Source organism: Natator depressus, chromosome 8 (assembly GCF_965152275.1).
Source record: "Natator depressus isolate rNatDep1 chromosome 8, rNatDep2.hap1, whole genome shotgun sequence".
Classification (NCBI taxonomy): Eukaryota; Metazoa; Chordata; order Testudines; family Cheloniidae; genus Natator; species Natator depressus.
The window spans coordinates 82,183,566-82,209,955 of NC_134241.1; the positions used below are offsets into that span (position 1 = coordinate 82,183,566).

General features: G+C 41.9%; 1 protein-coding gene across 4 annotated transcripts in view; it reads left to right on the forward strand.

Annotated features, from left to right (window-relative positions):
* The window catches only part of USP33 (ubiquitin specific peptidase 33), a 91,729-nt gene that overhangs the window by 25,572 nt on the left and 39,767 nt on the right, over positions 1–26,390 (forward strand). For all 4 annotated transcript variants that reach the window (XM_074961483.1, XM_074961486.1, XM_074961484.1 and 1 more), the window contains exons 5-8: positions 7,960–8,112; positions 12,891–12,990; positions 16,087–16,156; positions 25,316–25,429. In XM_074961483.1, coding sequence (XP_074817584.1) covers positions 7,960–8,112; positions 12,891–12,990; positions 16,087–16,156; positions 25,316–25,429 — 437 coding nt within the window. The remainder of the gene's footprint in view (positions 1–7,959; positions 8,113–12,890; positions 12,991–16,086; positions 16,157–25,315; positions 25,430–26,390) is intronic.

Here is a 26,390-nt window from a genome sequence, read left to right on the forward strand (position 1 = left end):
CTGCAGACCACAAACATTTTGGACAATTCTATGTTGGGTGACTCTTGCAACTGGGACTTAACGCTACTTAACACTAGAGAGGGCAAATATAGCCCCCTGCAGGACTCTGTCCCTGTGCAGTGGTACCAAGTGTCGAAAGTGCAAGAAGGGAAAGGAAAACTGGTGGTGGGGGAGAGGACACGGAAAAGTAGGGCATTTGCTTGTTGGCACCAGTTTCACTATTTGCCCAGTTCACCATTTATTTTATGCACTATGTTTTATTACTGGTTTTACAACTGGTGTTGGTTTATTGCTGTTGTTTTGATAGAGTAATGACAACTGGCCTGCCTGACTGTGCTTTAATATTGGGTGTTTGTCTTTGTTTTTTGTAATACTGCCATGTTCACAAATAAAGGCTTTTCTTTTATTAAGAACGTTTGTGTTCATAATGTGTATTTTGAATAATAAACACATGATGAGGCACACTGTCTGGCTGAGTGTTCTGGTTCAGCAATCCATTTCTGTCATAGGTCCGTGCAGGGGGAAATGGCTCACGTTTGGCTTTACAAAGATTGTGTAGGGCACAGCAAGCCTCAACAGTGCAGGCAGCATTGATGATACTGGAATCTAAACAGTTCTGTAAATGGAGCTGGGGGGATTTCAGTCTGCCAAATGCTCATTCAATCACCATTCTACACTTACTGAGAGTGTAATTAAACCTTCTGGCCAGGGCCTCTGAGATCAAGATAGTTTCATAAGCCAAGGCAAAAGATAGTATGCGGGGTTCCCTAGAATAACAGTGGGGAGAGTTACTCCATTTATGCCAGTGTTGTCTGGTGAGAATCGTGTCCCGGTCTGACTATGAAGGTAAACTCCTGATCGGCAGGAAACCCTGGCATCATGAACCCTTCCAGTACAGCCCATGTTGGCATCCATAAATAGGTCTCTGTGGTCCACAAGGACCTCCATCACAAGAGTATCCTTTGTGGTTTATGTACTCATGTGTCCTTGAGGAGGGAGGCTATGGGCACATGAATCCCATCAATGGCTCTGGCACAGTTTGGAAACCCCGTTCTCTCAAAACCAGCAGTAATTCAGGGATATTGTTTATGCCCACAATCTTGCGGTAAATCACACGCCTGATTTCCTCAGGAACTTCCACTGCCACTTTATCCACATTTGTCTTTCCAATGCCAAATTGATTAGCAATGGACTTGTATAATTCTGGAGTAGCCAGGTGGATATAGCAATCTGCTTCTCTGGCCATCCTCTTGCATGTGTCATGACACTGGAAGGTTGGGGCAAGCTGCTTACAAAGCTCCAGAAATGTAGCTTTCTTCTTGTGGAGGTTCTCATTAGTGGTCTTTCCAGGTGCACATGACAATGTGCTTGTCAGTCTGTGCTTGTGGCGCTGCTCCAGAAGCGCTGTTCTACATAGGGGCATCAGCGGCTATACTGAGAGTCACAAGCAGCATCAGCCAGTTCGAGTCTGCCATGTCTCTAACGTTGTCATCGTCGTCCTGCTCCAACAGGTGCCTTTGGTAGGTGAGAAAATGCTGTCAGTATGTCCAAAAGATGGCCTGACAGGATGTCTCGGTGGGCTGCAACAACTTCCTGTAAGGTGCAATGTGGACAGTTCAGTTTTCCCATAGTGCGTCATGAACAGGGGTAGAGCAGCTTCAGCTGGGGAGAGCACTCGGGTCTGCTTCAGCGTTAGTGTGAGACTTTGGTTCAGAAATTCTAAACCTAGTGAGATTTTCCTTCTTCCTCTTTTATGTTCAGTGGTAGTAAAGTTAAAAATGTTACTTTTAATATGACCTTTCTCTGGACATATGTGGGCTATATGTCTGACTTGGTACAAAAATGCGTTGTTGTTCAGGCTTGCACCCTATTTATTCAATGACAGTCCATTACAGATGCATTGCTATTGTTTAGTCAGTCAGCAGTTTGTTCTAGTACTGCTGAATCCAGGCCAAGGCGTTGCCCCAGGTGATAATACTGTGCTAGTAATTAGTCCTGGGATTAGAGCGCTAAGGAGAACTGCAAGGGGTCTCTTTGTCCAGCAGCTTCAAAGGATCCCCATTACAGTTATTACAACAGAGTCTGGTTTGTATACCATGACAGGCAGCACAGTGCCCTCGTGACCACAAGTCTCAGTTACTGAGATTTCTCTTTGCAGGGTAACTCAGCTGCATGTAGCTAGTCTAGAATGTAGTACATTTGTGCACTGATTGGAGCGGCTGTGTTCGTATTACATCCACCCCATGTTGTGGCTATTGGCTGTCTACCAAGTGTCAGGTTAACTTTAACCTGGCACTTTTGGTTATTAAAATTATAATGGCATAGGCCCTGGCTATACTCAAGGGCTCCTGCATGAGTTTTACCACACAGGAATCGCATCTCAACTTGGCAGGTGATTGTAGCTTTGTGGCCCCTTGGATGTGGATCTAGTGTCTCCTGACAATCATTTAGATAATTTCTTTACACTTCTATTAAATACCTTAAGGCTTTTGCCTAAGGCCTCTGGGATTTTTTTTTATCATTATTTGCCCTATATGTAATACCTTAACATCCCTTTCTCCTTATATTAAATTTCTCATTTGTTTTTACTGGTTTGAATTTCAAGTAGAGGTTTTCTTTTTGTGATACTTTATTTTTTGCTTTATAGCACAATGGTGGGAGGTGGCTTATAAATGTGTTTCAACATGTTGGAGAATGAGTGTACACAAGTGATTAAAAACTTTGATTTCATTAACAGCACCAGTATCTAAATTCCATAGATCAGTTATCCCAAAAGGCTCTGTAGCAAAAGATATCAAAAAGTATACTGCTTTCAGTACTGTTTAGGAAGAAACTCACTCTTGCCCTCATCCACCTTTCTCATTTCCCACCTGTCAGTATTCTCTATTTTTACTTCTTGCATCTTATCTTTACTTAGAATAATTATATCCTGGGGTATGGATCATTTTTTACTGTTCACAGCAGGATAGCGTATCAATCAGGATTTAGCCTTAGTGTGTTACTATAATATAGCTAATATTTAGACATTGATATAATCCTAATATAGTATCTCACAATCTGATTTGCTAATGACTAGCATTAAAGATCAGTTTTACAACTTTTAAGTAAAATGATATATAGTGTGAGCTACTTGTAGGGCATTTGTGGAGTGGGTGGTACCCAGCATTTCTTATAAACATTTATAATCTCCTGGCACTGTACTGAAGTTTATTGCTACCTCCTTACACCCTAAGTTAGTGTGTTTGTTTTTCAGGTAGCACAAAGGGAAAAGACAGTTTTACCTGCTGTCATTTATAACAGCAATGTCTCACATTCTTGTTCAGTTTCCTTCATTTCCTTTAATTTCTGGACAATAGCCCATATCTAACTGAAGCTCTTTTTATCCATTTAATCCATCCCTCTAGTATTCTAGATAGTCATTTCTGATCTTTCTAACTTAAGAAACAATTAAGGTTGATGTCAGTTTGTCACTCCTCTCATTTTCACTAGCTTCCTTACTTTATCTCTTTTGCATTTGGCTATGCTAGAAATAATAATTTTTAACTCCTCCACTTAGAGAATATTGAGCCCTTGCTGTAGAGGTTTGTAGCAGTTTATTGTAGGCTTCTACATAGCTGAAGCTGCAGGTGAAGACTTATCCTGATAATTAAGGAAGTTCTACTTAATTATTTCAGTTACTTTGCTGAAAATGAATATAGGAAATGTCACCGTTTCTAGCAACTTTGTTATCCAAAAGTCTGCAAGTCAAAAACACTGGCATTGTTCAAGGCCATATTAACAGAGAAAATTTTATCTGTAGCTTACAACAGCTTGCACAAGAAGTGCACTTTGCCCCAAAGCTCTGTGTGCTATTAAAGTACAATAGTAGTCTGTGAGCAGGGACTCAGGTGGAGTGGCCACATGAGAGAGGGAAGGTGCGGAGGGTGTATGTGTATTTAGGAAAGAGTGTCTTTGAACCTTGTACAACAGCAAGACTGTTTCCATGCCATTATTTATGATAGCACCTGCAATGTGCTGTGCACTTTCCAAACACTCCTGTAATGAGAAGCTTAGAATTTTTATATATGGTATCATTTGAATCACTGTAGGCAACTTGGGAGAAGTCTTTCAGCGACACTTAAATGTAGACAATGTATCGGCTTTGAGGATAAGCTTGAGAATATCATATCATATGCATAGAAGGCCATGTGGAAGAATCCACAGCATTGATTTGTGGGAGAAGCTCAGAACAGGCTTGGAGACTTGGTGGAGCAAAGGGGACAGGCAACATGAAGCTTGTTAAGAGAGAGTAAGTAGGGAGAGACAGAGCTGTGAAGCTGATGACAAGAAGCTTAAAGGTGATGCAGTAGCAAATGGAGAGCCAGCCGGGGGGTTCAGAGAGGGAGGTTATGATCAAATCAATAGCCAAGCAATGTAAGTTTAGCCAGCAGTGCTCACGTGTCTTTAAGAGAAAGAGAGCACTCACCGTGTGAGAGAGAGAGAGAATGCTCACCGTGTGTTTTTGGGTGCCTGGAGAAGAGAATATTGGAATAATTAAGGTCTGAATGAGATATTTGATTGTGGAGAGGACAGATGTCAGAGATATTGAGGAGGAAATGGCAGGATTTGGAAATACCTGGCTGTATGGGGCAAAGGAAAAGGAGGAATTAAAAATGACTGAGATTGCAGACCTGAGTGACGGGGAGGAGGATGACATTGTCAACAGTGATAAGGAGTTGGGTTTTGACCATGTTCTATTTAAGACATCCAGGAGGAGAGATGTTGGAGAGACAAGCTGAGATGTGCAGTTGGATAGGAGACAGTTTAGTGCTGGAGAGAGAGTTGTGAGCCATCAGCCCAGAGGCGACTGCTGAGGCCATGTGAACCAAGTATCACCCAAAAATAAGGTTTAAAGTCAGAAGAGCAAAGGGCCAAGGACAGAGCCCTCTTACAGAGTGAGAAAAGGGAGGAGGATCCACTGAAGGAATGGTCAGAGAGGTAAGAGGAGAACGAGGAGAGGACAGTATCTGGAAAGCCCAGTGTGAGGATATGATATCAAGGAGAGGATGATCTATAATATTAAACGCAGCAGGAAGGTCAAAGGAGATGAGGGAAGAGTTGAGGCTGAAATCTGTGTAGGAAGAAATAATTGGAGACCCTAGAAAGAGAGGTTTCAGTAGAGTGGAAACACTGGAAGCCAGATGGAGGGGGTCCAAGGCTGGATTGGAGGAGAAGTGAATGCATTGGTAGTAGACTGTGTTCAAGGAGTTTAAACGTGTGAGAGATATGGGGCTGTAGCTGGAGGGGTCGGTAGGACTGAGGATAGTTTTTGGAGGACAAGGGAGACCAGGACATTGTTCATATTGTGAGGGAAGAGGTTGAGAAAGAAGGATAAGGGAAGAGTGAGCAATAGAATTAAGGAGATAGGAAGAGGAATGGGATCACTGTGGCAGATATGGGTGTTTATAGGAGAAAAGGCAAAAGACCTCAAGGCTGGTGACAGGAGAAAGGGAAGAGAAAGTGCAAGGGAGAGATTCCTGGTGGATTTTGTTGTTTGGGTTTTGTTTTGTTTGTTTGTTTGTTTGTTTTTTTCCCCTCTGGAAGACTGCAAGATCCTGTGCAGAGAGACAGGAAGGGGAGTGCTTTAAGGAGGGACTCGAAGGTTGCCAAGAAGTGATGGGGACTGTGGGCATGGGACTCCATGTGGGAGAAGTATAGTTGCTTCGCCAGGGAGATGATAGTTGAAGGAGAGAAGGAATCTTCAGTGAAGGAAGTTAGTGAGGTCCCAGGATGCTCAGCAGCACAAGGACAGTAATGGAGAGAGCAGATGCTGGGAGTGAGACAGGTCTGGAATTGGTGTATTGGACTTCACAGTGATAGAAAGGGGCATGGGTGGAGGAAAAAGCAGAGTGGAGAGTGGACAAGAGGGTTAGGAGGAGGGGCCTGATGTAGCAGAAAATTCATGAACATTGATAGACTGGAGGTTGCAGAAGGCCCAGTGACGGGGCAGGGGTGGGACAAATGTGTGGTGTGATATTGAATGAGGGGAGATGGTGGTCAGAGAGAAGAAATTCAGATGGAGAGATCAAAGAAGAAAGGAGTGTTGTATGAAAACCAAGATGAAAATAGATTGTGTTAGGGATACCAAGGCAGGAGCTTCTGGGTCTGCTCTTACAGCAGCGGTCCTCAAATTTTTGAGGCTTGCGCGCCCCCCCCCCATCCCTGTCCATGCCCCTGTCCCGTTCTACCACCACCACCCCCCCCAGAGCTGGGAGCAGTGCTATGGTTTGGGGGGCGGGGGGAGCGGAGGGAGTGATGTGGATAGGGGTAAGAGGGCCAAGGCTGGATATGGGTCTGGGGCCACAGCCAGGGGCCAAGGCTTGGGGCAAGGGCAAGAGCTGGAGCAGAGCTGCAGCCAGGCTGTGGTGGAGGCCATCAGACGGGCCCGCGGCCAGGTGCGGCTCCACTCCCAGCCTCTGCCCTGGGCTGGGAACAGAGACACAGCCAGCGGCCAAGGCTGAGGGCTGCCGCAGGGCTGGGAGCACAGCCGCACTGAGGCTGGGGATGGGGACGGGAGTCAGGGACGTGGCTGGAGGCGGGACTGGAGCAGAGCTGGGAGCAGGGATGGGCTGGGTGGCGCTCCCTCCCCACCACTGTAGGGGATGGCCAGGCCCCACCGCACCTCTGGGCATTCCTCCACACCCCCCAGGGGGGTGTGCCCCATTCTTTGGGGACCTCTGTCTCACAGAAACCCACCGGCTCGGAACTTCCTGCATGAGGCACCTCGGGGGTAAACGTCCTTTTCTACCATCATTTAACTCCAGATATTTGTTGGACTAAATCCAGAATGCTAACTTACAGTTAGACTAACACTGACCTGTATGAGATAAGAAACATCAAAGAACTTACGCTTTATAAGGCAGCATACTTGAGACCCACCCTTTCATTTGAGAGCCTTATTTATTATGCTTGAACATAACTGCATGCTTGAACCTGAGCAAATCAGCCATAGGATTGTCAGTTTTGTTATCCATTATATATCTGATGAGAACACACATGCTACTGTTCTAATGTTTACAATTTGAGATAAATCTTGATTTTGGGGGGCAGTTCCAAGTACGTAGACTGTACTTAAAAGTCCTTTCTGCTATAACAGTTTAACTAACTGGATTCAGGGTATATCCCCAACATTTTGTAGCTGACATTCTTGTTTGTAGTTTGCTAGGAACTGAACCAAAATGTCTCATTTTACATTACCATATGACAGCTATTTAAGGGCCAAAGACTTGATTACTTGCTATGTCCAGGGGAGATTTTTAAATACTGACTTAGAGATGAAAACACTCTATCCCATTGGTAGGGCCCTAGGTATTGATAATTCATGGCTGTGAAAAACACATCACAGATCATGAAATCTGATCTTCCCCATGAAATCTTGCACGGGGTTGGGGACTCCTACTCTGCGCAGGGCTCCAGCTGCTAGTCCCAGCTGGGGATGGGGAGGGACAAGACTTCCTCTTCCCCTGCAGGGCTGCTCCACAACCCCTCTACAACAGCCTTATGTAAACATCTGAAAATGTGAAATTGATTAATTTTAAAATCATCTGTCTGTGAAATTGACCAAAGTGAACCATGAATTTGATAGGGCCCTACCAATACCCAGATACTTTCTTGATGAGTGAATTGTAACAGTTTAAGATGATTATGGACAACACTGAGATCTTCTCTTTTCAGATTATACTGATAGTTAAAGCAGACATACCTCTTAGATGGTGTTTGTGGTTTGGACCCTTTCAATCTAGGTGTTACGAGTTAAAAGCTTGGATTTGAGGAACAGCTGAACTGCTGCTAGATTTAATATTTTTACCTGGTACATGTTAGTCTTTTTTTTTGAAAGATTTCACATATTAATACAGTTCTGGCTTGGACACACTGAGGTTTAATGCAAGTTCCTAAATCATTTTTTTTGTTCTGTTTTAGGACACAAAGCACTGTCTAACTGTCAATCTTACCACCCTGCGTGTCTGGTGTTATACATGTAGCAAAGAGGTATTTTTGGATAGAAAATTGGGATCTCATTCTCCATTACCAAATGCCAGACTGTCTCACCAAACACAAGGAAATAGTGTACAGGTATGTTCTTTAAAAAAGTGAAATAAACACAGACCTTGTTTTAGCTGTACTTTGTCTTATTTCCCAGTTGTGTCTTATCTGGTGCTGGAGATAATGTGATTCTCTGTACTGTACTCTTCCCTTCTTATTTCTCTGAAGACTAATGCACCTTAATGCCCAACCTACATTAAATCTTTCTGTGTATCACTCTGTTTCCTAAGAATGATATGAGTGTATTTTATTTAGTTTTTTAAATCAACCAGAGAATATGAAATTACATTTGAGTTTTAAGATGGGAATAATCATTTAGCTTTGCTTCCCATCCTATAGTTAGTGAGAAGTTTTTAATTGTCACATTCAAATTATTACTGGCTACTGTATGCAGAAGAGTAAGTTGTTTTGGTGTCTGTTTATGGAGCCTCTAGCCAAAGAGAGGTGCAAATTCACATGGAGACACAAGTATTGTGTTTATCAAGAGAAACATGCAAGCAACTGTCAGTCTATATTGGTGGCTGAATGAATACAAAAAAAATTTAAGAGGATTTGCATGACCTTATATTTCTGGTATAGCTCAGTAAAACTTACTGGGTTTGCATCATTTTAAATTACTAACAAGGTATGTAATCGTTTTCTTATTGGAGATATTTTTCTTTTTCCATTGGGCAGTACATCCACAGTTGTAGTAATTTTGATCTCTTCAGCTTTGATATATTCTTCCTTCAGAGGACAGGAGTAAATGGTCTCTATGGCGTGTGTGATTTTTTTAAAAAAGAAAAGTGAACAGAATAAAGCATGCTGTCATCAAAGACACATTAATGTACAATTAAGTCATCAGAAAGCTGATATTATTTGTAGTGCAGTTAGGATAATTAAGCTTTTTCATGTTTACACATGGGCAGGATTTAGGAAACTCTATAATAAAATGAAACTAGAAATTTAGATTTCTAAACTGTCATTTATTACATGATCATAACATAGTAGAGGAACTTGACCATTGTTAACACATAATTTATAACAATTAACATTTGTAGCTGAGAGTAAAATATCTAGGGGGTCACACACTTTGTGGCTTGTTTAGGCAGAGCTCATTGTGCACACCAGGGGCTCCTTGCATCTCCCCATTCCTCCCCTCTCCAGCTCCTTGTTCGCCACCCTCTAGCTCCCTCTATTTCAGTGGTTCCCTAGTCTCTCTCCTGCCAGGGGTTTGATCTGTCCCCCGATCTCTCCTCCTCCCATAGCAGAGTCCTCCATTCTTCCCTCATACCAGCATCTCTATGTGCCACCCCCAGTCTTCCCTCCCCTCATCATCAGTGGTTCTTTGTGCTCCCTCATTGCCCACATCCTCTCATACCAGGGTCCCTTATTGTCCATCTGTGCCAGGATCTGTTTGCACCTCCCATTTCCCCATACCCTCATTTCAGGGGTTCTGTGTGCCACCTATGCCCCTCCATGCCATGGACAATCTGTGTTCCCTCCTTCATACTAGGACCCCACACTTTCTCCTCATCAGGAGTTGTGTGTCTTCCATCACTTCCTGACACACACACAGGGCCGTCCTTACCCATACGCAAAGTACGCAGCTGCGTAGGGCACCAGGAAATTTGGGGCACCAAATTTCCTGGCGCCCTGCGCAGCTGTGTGCTGCTCCAGCCCCTGCTCCAGCTCTTCCAGCCCTGCCTCTTCCCGTCCCTGCTCCGCCCCAGCCCCGTCCCTCCCCCACTCCCCTGAGCTCCGCAGCGGGGCTGCTTAGGGCCCCAGAATAGCTAGGGACAGCCCTGCCACACACCAGTGCCCCTCATTTCCCGCCCCATCTGCCGGGGACTATATGCACACCACCATTTTCCCCTTTCCTCTTTTTACCCCACCCCATTCCCCGCCATTATTAATTGTCTGGGAGATAAGTCATTGATGGTGTCAACATATTAAACTCTATGGGGAGGGATGGGTAGAGAGGAGATGAGGTATTCTTAGGCTGGAAAGTGTTAATGGGTGCCCTCAAAGAGTTGTTTGATCTATAGATAATTGCAGAGGTGCTTGAAGCTCTGGCTGTGCTAGCAGATGGCATGGGCTTCACATGTCCCCCGTTTTCCTCCTTTCTGATTTTCACCAGAATGATTATGGTTCTGGCCATTGATGCCAAGAATATTTTGGAATTGATCAGATGTTGCATTCTAAAGTAATTACATTACAGAGAAATGCCATCAAGTTGTGTGTATAACCTCATAAGCTTTTCCAATGAATGAAAAAGAAATAGCTGAATTGGGACAAATAAAGAAAGCAGGGGAAAAAAAACCAGGTATTTAAGGCTTCCATGTACAAGCTAAAACTATGCCATTAAATAAACTCTGCTGCATATATTAAAAGTAGATTGTAAATACCTTCCTTGGAGAAGGTAGTGACTTGCACATCCAGCATATACGTGTTCTCCCACGGAAATCAGTGAGAGTTGCGGGTTTTGCAGGACTGGACCTTTTGAACAGTGCTGTCCACATTGGAATATTAAATAATTAATATTTAGACATACAGCATTTTCCTTGAGAAGCTGCATCAGAATTTCCCTGTAGTCACTAGATGAGTTATTTTAATGTGAAGAATGTTGGATAGACACTTATCTATTTATATGCCTAACTACTTGTTAAATGACAGCTGACGTTCAAATACAAGGATAAAAAATAAGTGTGTAAAGAGTAAAGTGAATAAAAGCACAATGCCAATGAAAACTTTTTTTTTCTGGGAAAGAACATAGCACAATAAATCCAAAAATTACAAGAAGTTGATTTAAAGAAAATTATACAATACTCTTGTTACAGTGTGTATGATAATACCCATTGTTTCATGTTCTCTGTGTATATAAATTTCCCCACTGTATTTTCCACTGATTGCATCCGATGAAGTGAGCTGTAGCTCACGAAAGCTTATGCTCAGATAAATTTGTTACTCTCTAAGGTGTCACAAGTCCTCCTTTCCTTTTTGCAGATTCAGACTAACACGGCTGATACTTTGAAACCTGAATATTGTTAGGGAAGTCACAGAAGTTTTAGGGGAAAAATACCCCTGAAGAAATTATTTAAAAAATACTTGTATAACTTTTTAGCTTGTTTTCAGTTTTAATTATTAGTAGATTTGACACAAGGCATAATACATTTTTTTTCTTAAAACACCAACCACATAATTCTAATTGTGTAGTGGTTCAGCTAAATATATTCGATTTTCTGATGTTATTCACGTGTGCTCCTGAAATATATGGTGTCTTGACTTAAAAATAACGTTTGGCATGATTGCAGAATTCAGATTTGAAATGCATCCAATACCCAATTGTTTTTCTACGCTCAAGGAAGTTGCAGCATACATGACATTGCATAAGGAGAAATAAGCATTATTTGTGACATTTGTGTTGCTTTTTATCTTAAAATTTTGTTTGGGATTTTCTCCCCTTATGTGCTCACAGGAAAACATAAAATACAATAACAATTTGCCTATCTCATACTGCATCTCTGTTAGGGTTGCCAACTTTCTAATCCCGCAAAACCGAACACCTTAGCTCTGCCCCTTCTCTTAGGCCACGCCCCCTTCCCCAAGGCCCTGCTCACTACATTCCCCCTCCCTTGGTGGCTTGCTCTTCCCCACCTTCATTCACTTTCACTGGGCTGGGGCAGGGGGTTAGGGTGCAAGGGGGGGTGAGGGTTCTAACTGGGGGTGCGGGCCTGGGGTGGGGCCAGAAATGAGAGGTTCAGGGTGTGGGAGGGGGTCTGCGGGTTGAGGCAGGGAGTTGAGAGCAGGAGGGATGAGGGCTTCATCTGAGGATGCAGGCTCTGGGGTGGGGCTGGGGATGAGGGGCTTAGGGTGCAGGGGTGCTCCAGGTTTGGGGGGGCTCAGGGCTAGGGCAGGGGTTTTGGGCTCAGGGTTGGGGTACAGACTTACTGCTGGCGGCTCCCGATCAGCAGCACAGTGGGGGGGCTAAGGCAGGCTTCCTGTCTGTCATGGCACCGTGGACTGCGCTGCACCCTGGAAGCGGCCAACAGCAGGTCCAGCTCTGAGGCGGAGGTACAGCAGGCGGGCCTGCACACTGCTCTCGCCCACAGGCCCTGGAGGCCAACGGGAGTGCGGAGCCGGTGCTTAGGGTGGGGGCAGCGTGCAGAGCTCTGTGGCCTCCCCGCTAGGAGCCGGACCTGCTGGCCTCTTCCGGGACGCAGCATGGAGCCAGGACAGGTAGGGACTAGCCTGCCTTAGCTCTGCAGCACCACCAACCAGACTTTTAACGCCCAGTCAGCGGTACTGTGGCCATGGGGTTCCCAACCCAAAAGGCGGTCAGGGTGCTGACCGGAGCCACTAGGATCCCTTTTCGACAGCTTCTGTCTCTCTTGATTAAATGCAGTAGGCCATCTGATGGCAAATTTTTGTGCTGACTTTCATGTAATCCTTTATAAACTTGGTGTTATAATCCATTGTTATGTGGTGAATTGCAAAGCAGGCTTGCTGTTCCTGAAGCGGTGGCAGGAAATCTTACAGTGCTTGGCATTGTATTTTGACTGATTTATTTTCTCAACGTTTTCCAGAAAATGGTGCAGTGCTGTATTCTTACCATACGTACCTGCTTGAATTAGTAAACTTTCATAGCGTAGCTGCCAAGTACTTTTGCTTTACATAAAAAGAAACATGCATTTAGAAGGCAGTTATTTTGAATGCACTCCTATGTTTAGTTCATAGGCATATGTTAGTAAAACTGTACTAACACTTAAAGAAAAAATGGATTTATAAACATAATCACACTTTTATATTTTGCCTTTTCTTCTAATAAGGATTTTAAAATACCTGGTAATCCAACACTGAAGATTCCTCTAGGTGCTGTATTTGATGCTTTAGATACAGAGGTGGAAGAAGATGAACTGAAGACAAGAGGTAATGAAACTGGAGGATTAAAGCCTACACTGTCAACTAATTGCTCCGTCCATGCCCTCACTTCAGTAATTCCACCATGTATGAGTATTTCTTTGAATCCATTCCCCAGCTGTTTAGAAATTACATCTATTCCAGCTGGAACTATTTTCCCCCATTCTAAAATAAGAGCTGCATTTTCAGTTTGATGCTTAACTGCAGCATCCTTTCCTTTTCTTCAGAGAAGAGGCTCTCATGGTGTTATTTGTAGTACATCAGTCACTGATAAAGAAAGCAGTCGTGATGTTTAGTGTAGTTGCTAGTTTTCATTGGACTGAAATATGTGTCATAGCCACACTGGTAACTGGGTAGGTATTGCAAAATTTGTTTTAACATTTTTGCTTTTTTTTTTTAAAGATGCTTTATATGAATGCTTTCTGAATACTGGTTAACGTTTTGGGTCTGCAGTTCCCAGCACTTTGTTTTGTTAGTAATGGATTTCATGCTCTGACAAATGCTATCAGTGCAAAAGTTAACCCAAGCCTGGTATTTATATAATGGAAAAGGGGAAAATGTAAGGGGGAAGCGTAATGAAACTCCCAAAACTGAGAGGGTTTTATTCGTCATTTAACAAACGAACCCCGTGTGGCATCTCTTCGAAGTCTCTCATATGGATCACTTTTATAAAGAATAATTTTTGTTTACTACTTCCTTCACTTTATCTGCTGGTTATATTTTACTGAGCTGCTTTGTTTAGACACCAGTGAACATGTCAAGGCAATTCCTTCTCTTATCAATGATGGGGAGATGTTTCTATCTCATGGACCTTGTTTCTCTCTCTGTCTCTGTTCTCCCTTGACTCAGCTAGCACCAGCTTTCAGCCTCCCTGTTGTTGGCCCAAAGCCTTTTCCTCTGCAGCTCTTGCCATTTGGTATAGCCTTCCTCATAGAATATCAGGGTTGGAAGGGACCTCAGGAGGTCATCTAGTCCAGCCTCCTGCTCAAAGCAGGACCAATCCCCAATTTTTGCCCCAGATCCCTAAATGGTCCCCTCAGGGATTGAACTCACAACCCTGTGTTTAGCAGGCCAATGCTCAAACCACTCACTGAACTGTCCCTGGATCCTGTGTGTCTCCACCTCACTGATTCACCATCTGCTCTTAAATCTTTGAAAAAACCTGTTTTTTATCACCTGTCAATGCATTAGTTTCTCTCCTCCTGCTTTTATTTGTATTTAACCCTATGAAGTGTTCTGGGGATACACTTTATATGAAAGTTGCTGTATGGATAAAGTTGTATTCTAATTCCCATTAGCACTGTATATGCTTCAAGAAAGAATAAGCTTTCACAAGTCAAATTTATCTTAATGTTTTATTTAAAAACAAACGTTAAATGTTTCTGACAAAGCATATACTGGAGAGCAGAATGAAGCAGTGTTAAATGTAAGTCCAGTGAATAGTTCAGTTACTACTTGGTGAAAACTATACCAATAAGTTGTTAAAAATGTCGCTAAATAAATTTGTATTGAATAAAAGCCCAATCCTTTAAATGATTACACAGTTACTTAAGTTTATGCTTGTGAACAATCCCACTGAAGTTGATCATGTGTAAGTGCCTGCAGAATCAGGCAGAGCCTATGAAATTATATATAATACATACAATAGAATACTTCAAAAAGTTTTTTTCAAATACAGTGTATTTCAGTACTGTATCTCCTTAGCTGTGACTGGTATTCCTTCTGCCTCAAATTAGAATTAGTCTTCCTGGTGGGAAGAATCAGGAATGGCAGTCTGATGTAGGTTGAGCGATGGGAAATGGAGAGAGAGAGAAAGGAGACTTTCTCAGTTCGTATAAGCTAAGTCCTATTTTTTTTGCTTGTTTGTTTTTAGAAAATATTTTTGGTTAATTTAGCTGAATTAACCCAGTAAGTTTTCTAAAAATAATACTGGAACTTGCAGAATCCTTTCTCTCATATATTAAAATGATGAGATGCATTTCTTGTGTCTCAGTTAATTTTCAGACTGTTGAGCTGAAGGCTTTGTCTGATGGCTAAATATTTTTTTTAAATGCTGTGTAACTTTTCTTGGTAATTAGAAGTAGTGATTAGATTGTTTTCAGTAGTACATTGCAATTATTCTTGTAGAAGAACTTTATTATATTTTGAGACCAACTTCTATTTTATTGATTTCATTTATGCTTTGGCAACACTTGTATAACCTGTCATGCCAATAAAATTTAATTGAATTGAACTGAGATGACTGTGTAATAGTTGCTAGTTCTGACTTGCAGGAGTTGTCTTTTTGAAGCCCTTAGGACTACTTGCATGGGTACAGACTGCTCAAATATTTTAATGCTTACCAGTTGAGCCCTATAATGAAAGTTTTCCCCATTATAACTTGTGCTATAGATGGAGTGAGTGTATATAATGTTTGCTGAGTTAATTAAGAAAAGAAGTAGTCCTAGTCTGAAAATACGATTTTCTTGGAGAGGGTGAACGAAGCTGTCCTGAATAAATATTCACACTTAATAAATCTATACAGGAAAGAGAGATAAAAAGAACATAAATTAACTAAAACTGATTCATTTGCAAATATAATTACACATTGAGAAAACTGTATGTACTGTTATATAATCTAAATATTCATTGCACAGATTAAAGGTATTGAAAAGCCATTGATAAATCCTCCTAAAAACCTGTCAGTTATATAACTGACAGGTTTAGACATCAGGCATATACAGATAGAATGCATTTGAACTAATAAACTCATTAAATGCAAGTAAAATTAAAACATTCAAACCCTTATCTTTATAATTTTTCTTCAAAACTGTGTCACTCTGCAAATATACATAAAGATACTAAGTGTGAATAAAAAGGTAAAATAAAAGCCACTTACGCTAGGTATTATAATCAACCAACAGCAAAATAGGAGTTGAAATAATTTATCTGTTTAGGAATCAAATTGTGCTTACTTACACTTGTGCAATCCTGTTGGTCTCAAAGGGGTTGCAGAGGTGTAGCTGGGAGCAAAATTTGACTAGTAAATTTTTGAGTGGAAAGATTAATTTGCTACAAGTTTATTTTTAAATTTTAGCTTGCTTGATGTATTTTTCCTGTTTACAGGTCTTAAAGGATTGAAAAATATTGGAAACACTTGTTACATGAATGCAGCTTTACAAGCTCTTTCCAATTGGTAAGGAAAATGGCTGTTAAATGTAACCTTAAAGTAGGTATGTGTATCTTCATGTCTTCAGTTACAAACCAGACCCTCAAAAAAGTTTTAGAAAAATCATACCAGTATAAACCTCATTTTGATGTGTTTGGTAGCCTCATCTTGCAGTAGCATGAATAGTGATATTGAAATCAATGGTATTACTTAAGAGTTGTAGGATATGTATATAGTTTCCCTTGAATAGCAGTATGTGGGTTTGTTTTCCCGCCTCCTCTCTAATATCTCACAGCCCTCAACCAACAATTATAGTTCTAAAAATTAAAAAGAGAATTGGCCATAAATATCCAGGTCTTCTTTTTAAGTGTAGGGCCATTCTTTGATACTTGAGTTGTTGTTTTTTTTCGTTCTTCTCCAGTCAGCAAATGGTAATATGATGTATGGGGCATAAGCGAGCTTTAAATTCCTTTTTACCATGTTATCTTTCAGTCTGGGAAGTTTTCACATTGCTATTTATAGCAATTAAAATGAGGTGGCATGATGTAATCTTTTAGTGACAGAAGTTTAAACTTGCAAATTTTATAAAAATTATAAAAGCAGCTGATATAAAACACAGTTGATTAAACACTTGAACTACTTGGATCTTAATCTCAAAAATAGATCAAAGAATTTCAAGATTCTAATTATATACTAAACATACATAATGTACATAAGTAATGATAAAAATTGAAGTGAAATCATTTAGAAAGATTTTTATTTTATCCCTAAATATTCATAGATCAGAAAGAGCTGCATAGCTATATACTTGAAAGTATCAGGGATATTTGGTTCATTTTTGTTTCCATTTTTTATTAAATGTTTCCAGTTATAAAATAGCCTGTCCTTGTAGATTGTTAATTAACCTATTGACTTAAAGTACATTTGTTGAATTTCAGTCTTGCTAGCTGTTCCTCTTATATAATGAACCAAAAACAAACTGAGACTTTTATTATTATGCTTAATGATTTATTGCTGACTATTATGTTTTCTGTTTGAGACTTCCCACTCCAAAACTGTGCTGAGTTAGGATTTGGTATTAATAATTATAATCCCTAGCTGTTATGTAAGGCTTTTCACCAGTAGATTACAAAGTACTTTACAAAAGAAATCAGTATCTTTATCTCCGTTTCATAGATGGGTACATTGAAGCACGGAGAAAGGAAGTGACTACCCCATGGTCAACCCTGCAGGCCAGTGGTACAGTTAGGAATAGAACCCAGGTTTCCTGGATTCAGTACAGTGAGCTATCCACTCCTCATTATTTGCTCTGAGGTCCTTGCTATTGTCAAAAAACGCTGTGGGATTTTTTTGAAGTCTTTTAATGAAAAAATAAATAAAAAGGTGGAAGATAGCCCGGAAATTTGGCAAGAAGAGAGGGAAAGGACCAAATGCTTTTTCAAATATATTTTTTGTTCTAACAAAATATCTCTTATAGATCAGGAACCAGTTAACTACTGTTTCTGGTCAATATTAATGGTATGGGAGAGGTCAAGGTTATAGTTCCTAGAATTTCCTTGGGCCACCAGTTGATTTTAAATTGCTACAGCATATGCATATTGAAAAGCACACTGTGAGTATGTCTACATACCCTAAGGCAGGGGTGGGCAAACTACGGCCCGCGGGCTGGATGCGGCCTGCCAAATGTTTTAATCAGGCGCTCAAGCTCCCACTGGGAGAAAGGTTGGGGGCGTTCCAACCAGGTAAAGGGCGTTCCAACCAGGGAGAAAGGTCGGGGGCTGCTCCATGTGGCTCCCGGAAGTAGCAGCATGGCCCCCCTCCGGCAGTCCAGCCAGGAAGCAGGGTCGAGGGCTGCTCCCCTCCGTCTTCTATGAGTAGGGGCAGCTCCACTCTGCATGCTGCCCCTGCCCCAAGCACCGCCCCCGCAGCTCCCATTGGCTGGCACCACTGCCAATGGGAGCTGCGGGGGCAGTGCCTGCAGACGGGGCAGCATGCAGAGCTGCCAGTCCGTGTCTCCGTGTAGGAGCCGGAGAAGGGACATGCTGCTGCCTCCGGGAGCTGCTTGAGGTAAGCACTGCCCAGAGTCTGCACCCCTGAGGCTCCCCACCGCACCACAACCTCCCTCAGCCTGGAGCCCCCTCCCGCACCCTGAACTCCTCATTTCTGGCCCCACCCTGGAGCCCGCACCCCTAACCAGAGTCCTCACCCGCTCCCGCACCCCAACCCCAATTTTGTGAGCATTGATGGCCCACCATACAATTTCTATTCCCAGATGTGGCCCTTGGGCCAAAAAGTTTGCCCACCCCTGCCCTAAAGCCTTGTCTACACTACAAAATTAAATCAACCTAGGTTAGGTCGATGTACAGCCACTGCAATAATTACTGTGGTATTTCATATCCATGCTAGTTCCTCCTGTTGGCGGTGCATGTCCTCCCCAGGAGTGCTTCCACCAATGTAACTGACAGTGTGGGGCATTATGGGGTGTTGACCCCTCCTGATGTGCGATGGTGGGGGAGAAGAGCCCAAGCCTGGCTGCCTGCGGGTGAAGGATTGGGCGTGGGGTGGGAGAGGATCTCTCCTTCCCCTCCTCCCCCTGCACCATCCCTCACTGGGAGGCAGCAGCAGGGCTCCAAGCTCTCCTCCCTCCCCAACCCCCAGTTCCTCACCAGGAGGTGGTGGCGGGGCTCCGCGCTGTCAGCTCCTGGCAATGTAATTAACACAGTGACTACACAGACGCTCCGTTGTCCTAACTACATCGACCTAAGCGCTACAACTCTTGCAGAGGTGGAGTTAAGTTGATGTAGTGGGCGTCTTACATCAGCAGGAGCACCATTGTAGTGTAGACCTTTATGGAGTTAGGTTGTAAACTGCCTTATGTTGACCTAACTTTCTAGTGTATACCAGACATAAGTCTTATCAACACCAACGGTAGGTTTGACGGATTAGTCTAGGGGTACGTTGTCAATCAAATGTAGACCCCATTCCCTGACCCCTAAGGACACACCCACTTGTCACAGTAACCTCCTCCTCCTGGGGTATTGCTTCTGGGGCCGAGATTGACATGATCAGGAAGCAAGATATGGTATGTGGCCCCTCTAAGATTTCCTCCCACTGTCCTCTACCAGTCAGCATGGGTTTCACCACCATAGACCCTTTTTGTGTACCAATCAGAATAGGTATAGCACAAGGGTCTAGCCCAGAACTCTCCTCTCTGGAGCTCAATGGTTGACCAGTCAGCAGCACTGCCCCCTTGGAAATCCCATCGCTGTGTGAAAAGGTCCTCTTGTTTCAAGAGCGTTTTTACAGAAATCATGGAAATGCCAAGCATAATTTTTTTTAATTTGACCACCTTAGTGTCTCATGCAGCTTTCTTGCTCCATCTTAACAGTTTTGCATCTGTAGGTTTACCATCAGACATGACAGCCAGGAGGTCACACACAAAACACAAAGTAGTACCAATGTAAGACAAGTCTACTAAAGACTCTCTCTCTTTATGGTCGAGTAGACTATTGAGGATAGAATTGGAAACTCTACAGCCATTCCCACCCATGTTTATTTTACAACTATCGAAATGCAGCGTAATGTCCCATGAACATGTATCTCTCTCTTACTCTGTAGCAGTTTACCAACCTGATTTAAGAAATCGTCAGTAGAGAGGTCATCCCTAGTTCATCTTACTGAAGATTGTTTAAGGATTGTTTAAATTACAGCTCTCTACATGTAATTGAACAAAATAATCTAGGGCTAGCCTACCATTAATGTTGTCAAGAACTAACTGTATCTCCCTGTGCATGGCTTCCACTGTTAGGGGACTTATTCCTTCACCCACTTACTTCCCTGGTCCTTCTCGCATGAACAGAGAGCAATAATACCCGAAGTCCAAAGGTGGAAACAATTCGATATTTATTGGGGTGAACTTCCAGCAAGCATGATTCCAGTTTCCTTCCTTAGCGTCCACCTTCCCAGCTCTGACACCACAGAGCCCTACCTGTGTCCCTGTTCCTATTCTCCCCCTTAACAAAACATGATTCCAATTTCCCCACCCCCACTCCCTGTTTCCATTTCCCCCCCTTAGCAAAACATGATTCCAATTTCCCCACCCCCATTTCCTGTTCCCATTTCCCTCCTACTTCCTGATTGACTGCAGACTATGCAGTCTGCAGACTGAAAACTTGACAGGTTTCAGAGTAGCAGCCATGTTAGTCTGTATCCGCAAAAAGAAAAGGAGTACTTGTGGCACCTTAGAGACTAACAAGTTTATTTGAGCATGAAAGCTTATGCTCAGATAGATTTGTTAGTCTCTAAGGTGCCACAAGTACTCCTTTTCTTTTAGTAAAACTTGAGTTCTGCTTAGCTATACCTTAACCAATTATTTTACTGAAATTTAACTAACCAGTCCTAACATGATTATTTAACCAATTATATCCCACCACCTTAATTAGTTTACACCCAGCAAAATTAATTATACAGCAGACAGAAACAATCACAGAACCAGACAGAGATTATACAGACAAACAATGGGGAAATGGGGACTACAATGATAGAACAACACAGAAATGAGGATTTCACATCCCAGCTATTGATAAGTGAGTTCTTGCCAGACAGGATGCTATCAAACTAAGTTTCCTTTTACATTTTCTAGGCACTTCCCTTTCTCTGGAGGTGATAGGCATTATCAGGACAGGATTGTATTCCTAACAGCCCAATAGCACCTTATTTCAATGTGACTAGTTTGGAATGTGAGGATGTGACCGTTCACTTCCCAGCTTATGGCTGCCTCTGTTGCTTAGCCAAAGGCCTTAGCCTAAGAACAGGGCCTCAGACTGTCACAGTAAGAGAAGGACCTTACACTGGCAGACAGTGATTTTGATTCTCTCTTTTATACCTTAGAGACTAACCAGTTTATTTGAGCATGAGCTTTCGTGAGCTACAGCTCACTTCATCGGATGCATAGCATATCGTGGAAACTGCAGAAGACATTATATACACACAGAGACCATAATGTCTTCTGCAGTTTCCACGATATGCTATGCATCCGATGAAGTGAGCTGTAGCTCACGAAAGCTCATGCTCAAATAAACTGGTTAGTCTCTAAGGTGCCACAAGTACTCCTTTTCTTTTTTCTTTTTACGAATACAGACTAACACGGCTGTTACTCTGAAACCTGTCTTTTATACCTCTATAACTAGCTAAGTGATAAGAATACACCTAAATTCTTAGAGTATAGGCCTTTACAGACAGGCCTGAATATCTATATCCTAACATCCACAACCTGCCAGCTTGAATTCATCCTCTCAAGATTGACAAAACAAAATTCTTCAGAATATGCTGCACAGCTAAATCTAGTTAATTCCCATTGCCAGCTTCTCACTTGCTCCCTATACACATCTGTTTGGGGATCTGCAACTGCAGAGGTGTATGGGGGTTCCTCTGTAATACCATAGGTGTGTCTTCTACATCAGACCCTATCTGAGAGTCAGTTTCCAAGGGGCTACCGCAGGGATCATCAGGAGTAGATGGAATGTAGACAAGGAGAAGCCCTCTACAGAGCCTTCTGAATTTCTAAATCAGACTCCATGTGAGAGTCACCATAGCCCGTAGGAGACCAGGATCAGATACAGCCTCCTCATTCTCAGACATGACAGTTTGAGAGTCTCCCCTAGGGGGCATCTCTTTAGTATTTTTCTGTTCTCATTAGCCTTTGTAAAATTTTAAAAATGACCCTGCCCCATAACTTTTTGGCAGCTTTGTCCCCCAAATCCTTTAGATACAATCTTTTATCTCCATTGTAATGTTAAGGAAACATGGGTGTGTGATTACATCTGAAGGCAATAGTTCAACCCCATTTTTTCAGGAGGTTGTGGTTAAACCAATATGGTTCCATGGGGTTGAATCAGCTGTATTGTACGCAACCACATTTCTCAAACATCCATGTTCTATACAAAATATGGGAGCTTTGTGTATTATTTCTACCCTGCATTTTACTACATGCATTTCAGCTTTTTGCTGTAAATAGGTCTCTTTTCTTAAAGACACAATAGCTGGGTATTCCGAAACTGTTTTTTATTTAAAAGACATATAGCCCTTGAAAACAAATCAAGATGCCCCATCAAATCTTTCATCTTGTTTAAGGACCACTCAGACCTTGTAACAGAAACACAGATAGTCACAAAGCCATTTTCAATAGATGGTTTTATTTACAAATACCAAGTTTTATTATATTTTATATCATGTTTGTCCCCTCTAACTTAATCCTTTCTGATTTCTTACAAGTACTGTAGTCTTCTTCCTAAGCAGAGTTCTGTAACTTTTTGTGTGGATCAGGCAGTCAATATAATGTGCTAAGTGGTATTACTCGGTTTGATAATTTTGTTTAAAATACTGTTGGAGTCTCAAGAGCTTTGCAGAGCATTTACCAAGGTCACCCTTAGTGCTACATTTTCTTGGATTAAGCACAGATATTGCATTATATAGCCAATGGCAATAACTGTGTTTAAACTTTCCAAACACAAGTTAGCACACAGGGCCCGGAGCTTGAAGTCCAATTCACACAGTCATGATGCTACTGAGCTGGAGCATCTATAACACAGCCCTCACAATCCTCAGAAAGCTTCTCCCTAAGACAGTGATTAAGGACAGCATAAAAAGAAACATGTACAATAGACTGCATAACTCTTTTACGTTAACGATGTGGCACTGGCTCAGCTAGATCTATGCCAAGGACCTTCCTTAAATCCATAGAGCTGTTGCCCTCTTCACGCTCGATGTCCTCTTGAATAGTTTGTCTTGGTGTTGAGCAAAAACATGTTGGGCCTGATTTCATCTTTGCTCCCTGATGTAATGCTGTCCAGGGCCACCTCTAGAAAGGTGGCATTGAGCTGGTGAGAGATTTTTGGAAAAGAAACAGCTGTAAGTCCCCTGTTGTTAGATTTATGCAACCCCAGGTCAGTTCCTACCCCATTGTATCTCATCCTTGACCACCACTTTTTATAGTCTATTTACCTGAGCAAAGTCTTCTCCTTTCACCTTATCCGATGGTGACTCCAATGAGCCGTGGTCCTTTTCCTTCATGGGAGCAGACGACAGGTGTCCATCATGCTCATCAGTCTGCCTCATGAGCGCTTGAATCTGGGGGTCAGGTTCTGGTGTATCCATCAACGGCAAGGCCAAAGGGCTCCCCTCCTTTTCCTCAGAATAGTCGCTGAAGTAGAGCTTTCTTTGCAGGCAGCCAAGCATCCTCAGAGCTAAAATGAACTCCGTAGTTCTCATGGGGGTAGTGAAAGAGGCCATTTTTCTTCAGTGTATCCACAATTTCTGAAAAATACACTGGAAACAAGACTGCCTGTTCTACGCAGTGATGGGTTTTCCAGGGGCAGTGCAGTCAACCGTCCGAACGTTGAGCTCCAGAGGTTGGGGGTTCCCACCTAGACCCTTGTGCTATATCTATTTTGATTGGTATACATTTGCCTTATGGGAGGGCTTATGGGGGTGAAACCCATGCCATTTGGCAGAGGACCATGACCCTCTTCCAGATGGGTCACCCCACTCCGGAACTTGCCATAATTGGTCAAAACTGCTCCTGGGGAGGTCCTACAGGGCTGAAACTGACTCCAAGTGGTAGAGGGCAGCCGGGGGAATTCTTAGAAGGGTCACATGCCACCCCTTGCTTCTGGTCCCTAGTCAGTCTTGGCTCCAGAAGTAATACGCAGTGGAGAGGGGATTAGGGTGACAGGTGGGCGGGTCAGAGAGAGGTACCAGCATTTGATTGACGTATCCCTAGACTACTCATGTTTTCATTAACAGATTCTTCAACAAAGGTATGTACAACCAATACTTAAATTATTTTTAAACACCTATTTAAAACACCTCTTGAAAGCTTGGAAGCACTGGGTTACCCAAACTAGTTAACAGCAGTTCAATTTAGAGTCTACAAAATGTATTATTCCCAAGAGAAATCTTAATATCAGTTCTCACTACTCATGTGAGGTATGTTCCTTAATGTGACATTATCGTTTTAGAAAAAGGAGCTAGGATAGTTTCAGGCACATTACTACACCTACTTCTGAGTCTCCCTGCTAATTTTTATGGTTTTAGAATATGCTTTGATTTTTTTTTCCAAAATGTTTTCCCACTGTTTCTGTGAGAAACACCCACACAAATATAGAAAAATGATAAACTATACATGGGAAACAATGAAATAGACTTCTGTATTTGAAAGGTTGTCAAATGCACAAAGTAAACTGATGCTGAGACTTTTTCTCTTTAATCTCCATAGTAGTAATCTTAGGCGGTCCAGTACTTGTATGTAAACAGTTTTCTGTCATTAGTGATTTTTTTTTTAGTTGATGTCCCTTTAAAAAGAAAAGGAGTACTTGTGGCACCTTAGAGACTAACCAATTTATCTGAGCATAATTATGCTCAGATAAATTGGTTAGTCTCTAAGGTGCCACAAGTACTCCTTTTCTTTTTGCGAATACAGACTAACACAGCTGTTACTCTGAAACCTATCCCTTTAAAGGTAGTCTCCCAGTGTTTTCTTCCTCTGCATGGTAAAGTGTATATTTTAAGGAAAAAACTTATTCTCTCAGTGCTGCTTAAAATAATAAATATTGGAACTAACCCACCTATTTGTTCCAAAAAAAGTTAGATTTTCCAGATCAAGCTTTTCTGTAATTCTAAAATTCTGTAATTTTCTGTATAGCCTGTCCCTACAGTGATATATTTTAATACTATCCTTGTAAGACATTAAGGAATATTTTTAAAATATTAGTTATGAAAGTTATCTGAAAATGTCTTGAAGAATATTACATAATCAGAAAGTGCCAGCTTTCAGCCATCATGACTTTGCAGGGCAAGGATCACAGGGACATGCCACGATCGCCCGGTGGCTACGTTTGCTAGAGGGAACCTGCCTTTGTAACGTGGCTCCCACTGGACAATTCCAGTGCTTCTAACAAGTGGCAGGATTGGTCTGTGAGGGGTATTGTGCCACTCAAAGTGGCCCAAATAAGCAGGATATATAAGTGTTACCCGAGGGTTTAGGAAAATAAATCATTAAACGTTTACCATGTAAATGTCAGTAATTAGCCTTCCCTAACATGCTGTTAAAATGTATGTAGGGGGTGGTTTACACTTCTCTAAGCACTATTTAAAGAATAATAATCTTGCTTTCTTCCTTCTAATCAGCCCACCCTTGACACAGTTTTTTCTTGACTGCGGGGGCTTAGCACGAACAGATAAGAAACCAGCAATATGTAAAAGTTATCTCAAGCTGATGACAGAACTTTGGCACAAAAACAGGTATTGTACCACTTGTCTTGTGGAATATGTTTATATATAAACTTTGGACAGCAGTGCAGCACAGCGGTGAACGTGTCTTAGGTCCAATTGTTTTCTCATGCGTGATATTCAGAAGGTGTATTACAGGCTTTGAATTTAATTAATTTAAAAATAACTCTAAAAGGATGTGTGGTGCAGTTTGGGAAGTTAATGTTTGTTTTAGTGGGAAAGTTACATGGAAGAGGCTTTTCTGTGTATCATGTGACAAGTCAAAACAAGTGTCATTTAGCTGCTGAGTGATAATGGCATCATGTTTGCCTTCGGGTTGAAAAGAACGATTTGCTCATTTCAGCTATTCCTGTAGTTGAACCCATAATCCTGCATAATGGCATTAGATTTTCGTCCCAGGAAACATGACAAGATTGATTTCCTTACACAATGAAACATGTAAGTTATAAATAAGAGCTCTCTTTTATGGATAATTGAGCCTCCAGTTTCCAGCATTTTAAGTTCAACCTGAGATAGAGCAAACTTTGGTTTTCCATGTGCTTCATACAGCATCATTACATACATAGATTTCCCATATTTCAGTGACTTCTATACATTTCAATAACTTGTTTTTATAAATAATCCATCACTTTTGATATTTGGAATTTGTGTGGAGAGGAGGCAGGAAAAAAAAGAGCTGCACTGTTAGGCTCTATAGTAAGGGCTTGTCTACACATGGATTTGTTTTATAATAACTGTTTTACTTTAAATTCACACCCTACTTTATTCCTCCATAATTTTATGTGTAGACGAGACCCAAGTTAATACGTTGCAGTCACGCAGGAACAGCACTGTGGCCACACAAGTCTTGAAGCTCTATACTTACTTTTCTCTTTATCTCCTGAATTATCTGAAAAGTGTTTTTAGGTGTACTTTCTGAGAAAATGGAGTAGAGCAAATCAGCCACATTCTCTCCTTTCAAAAAATACCTAAA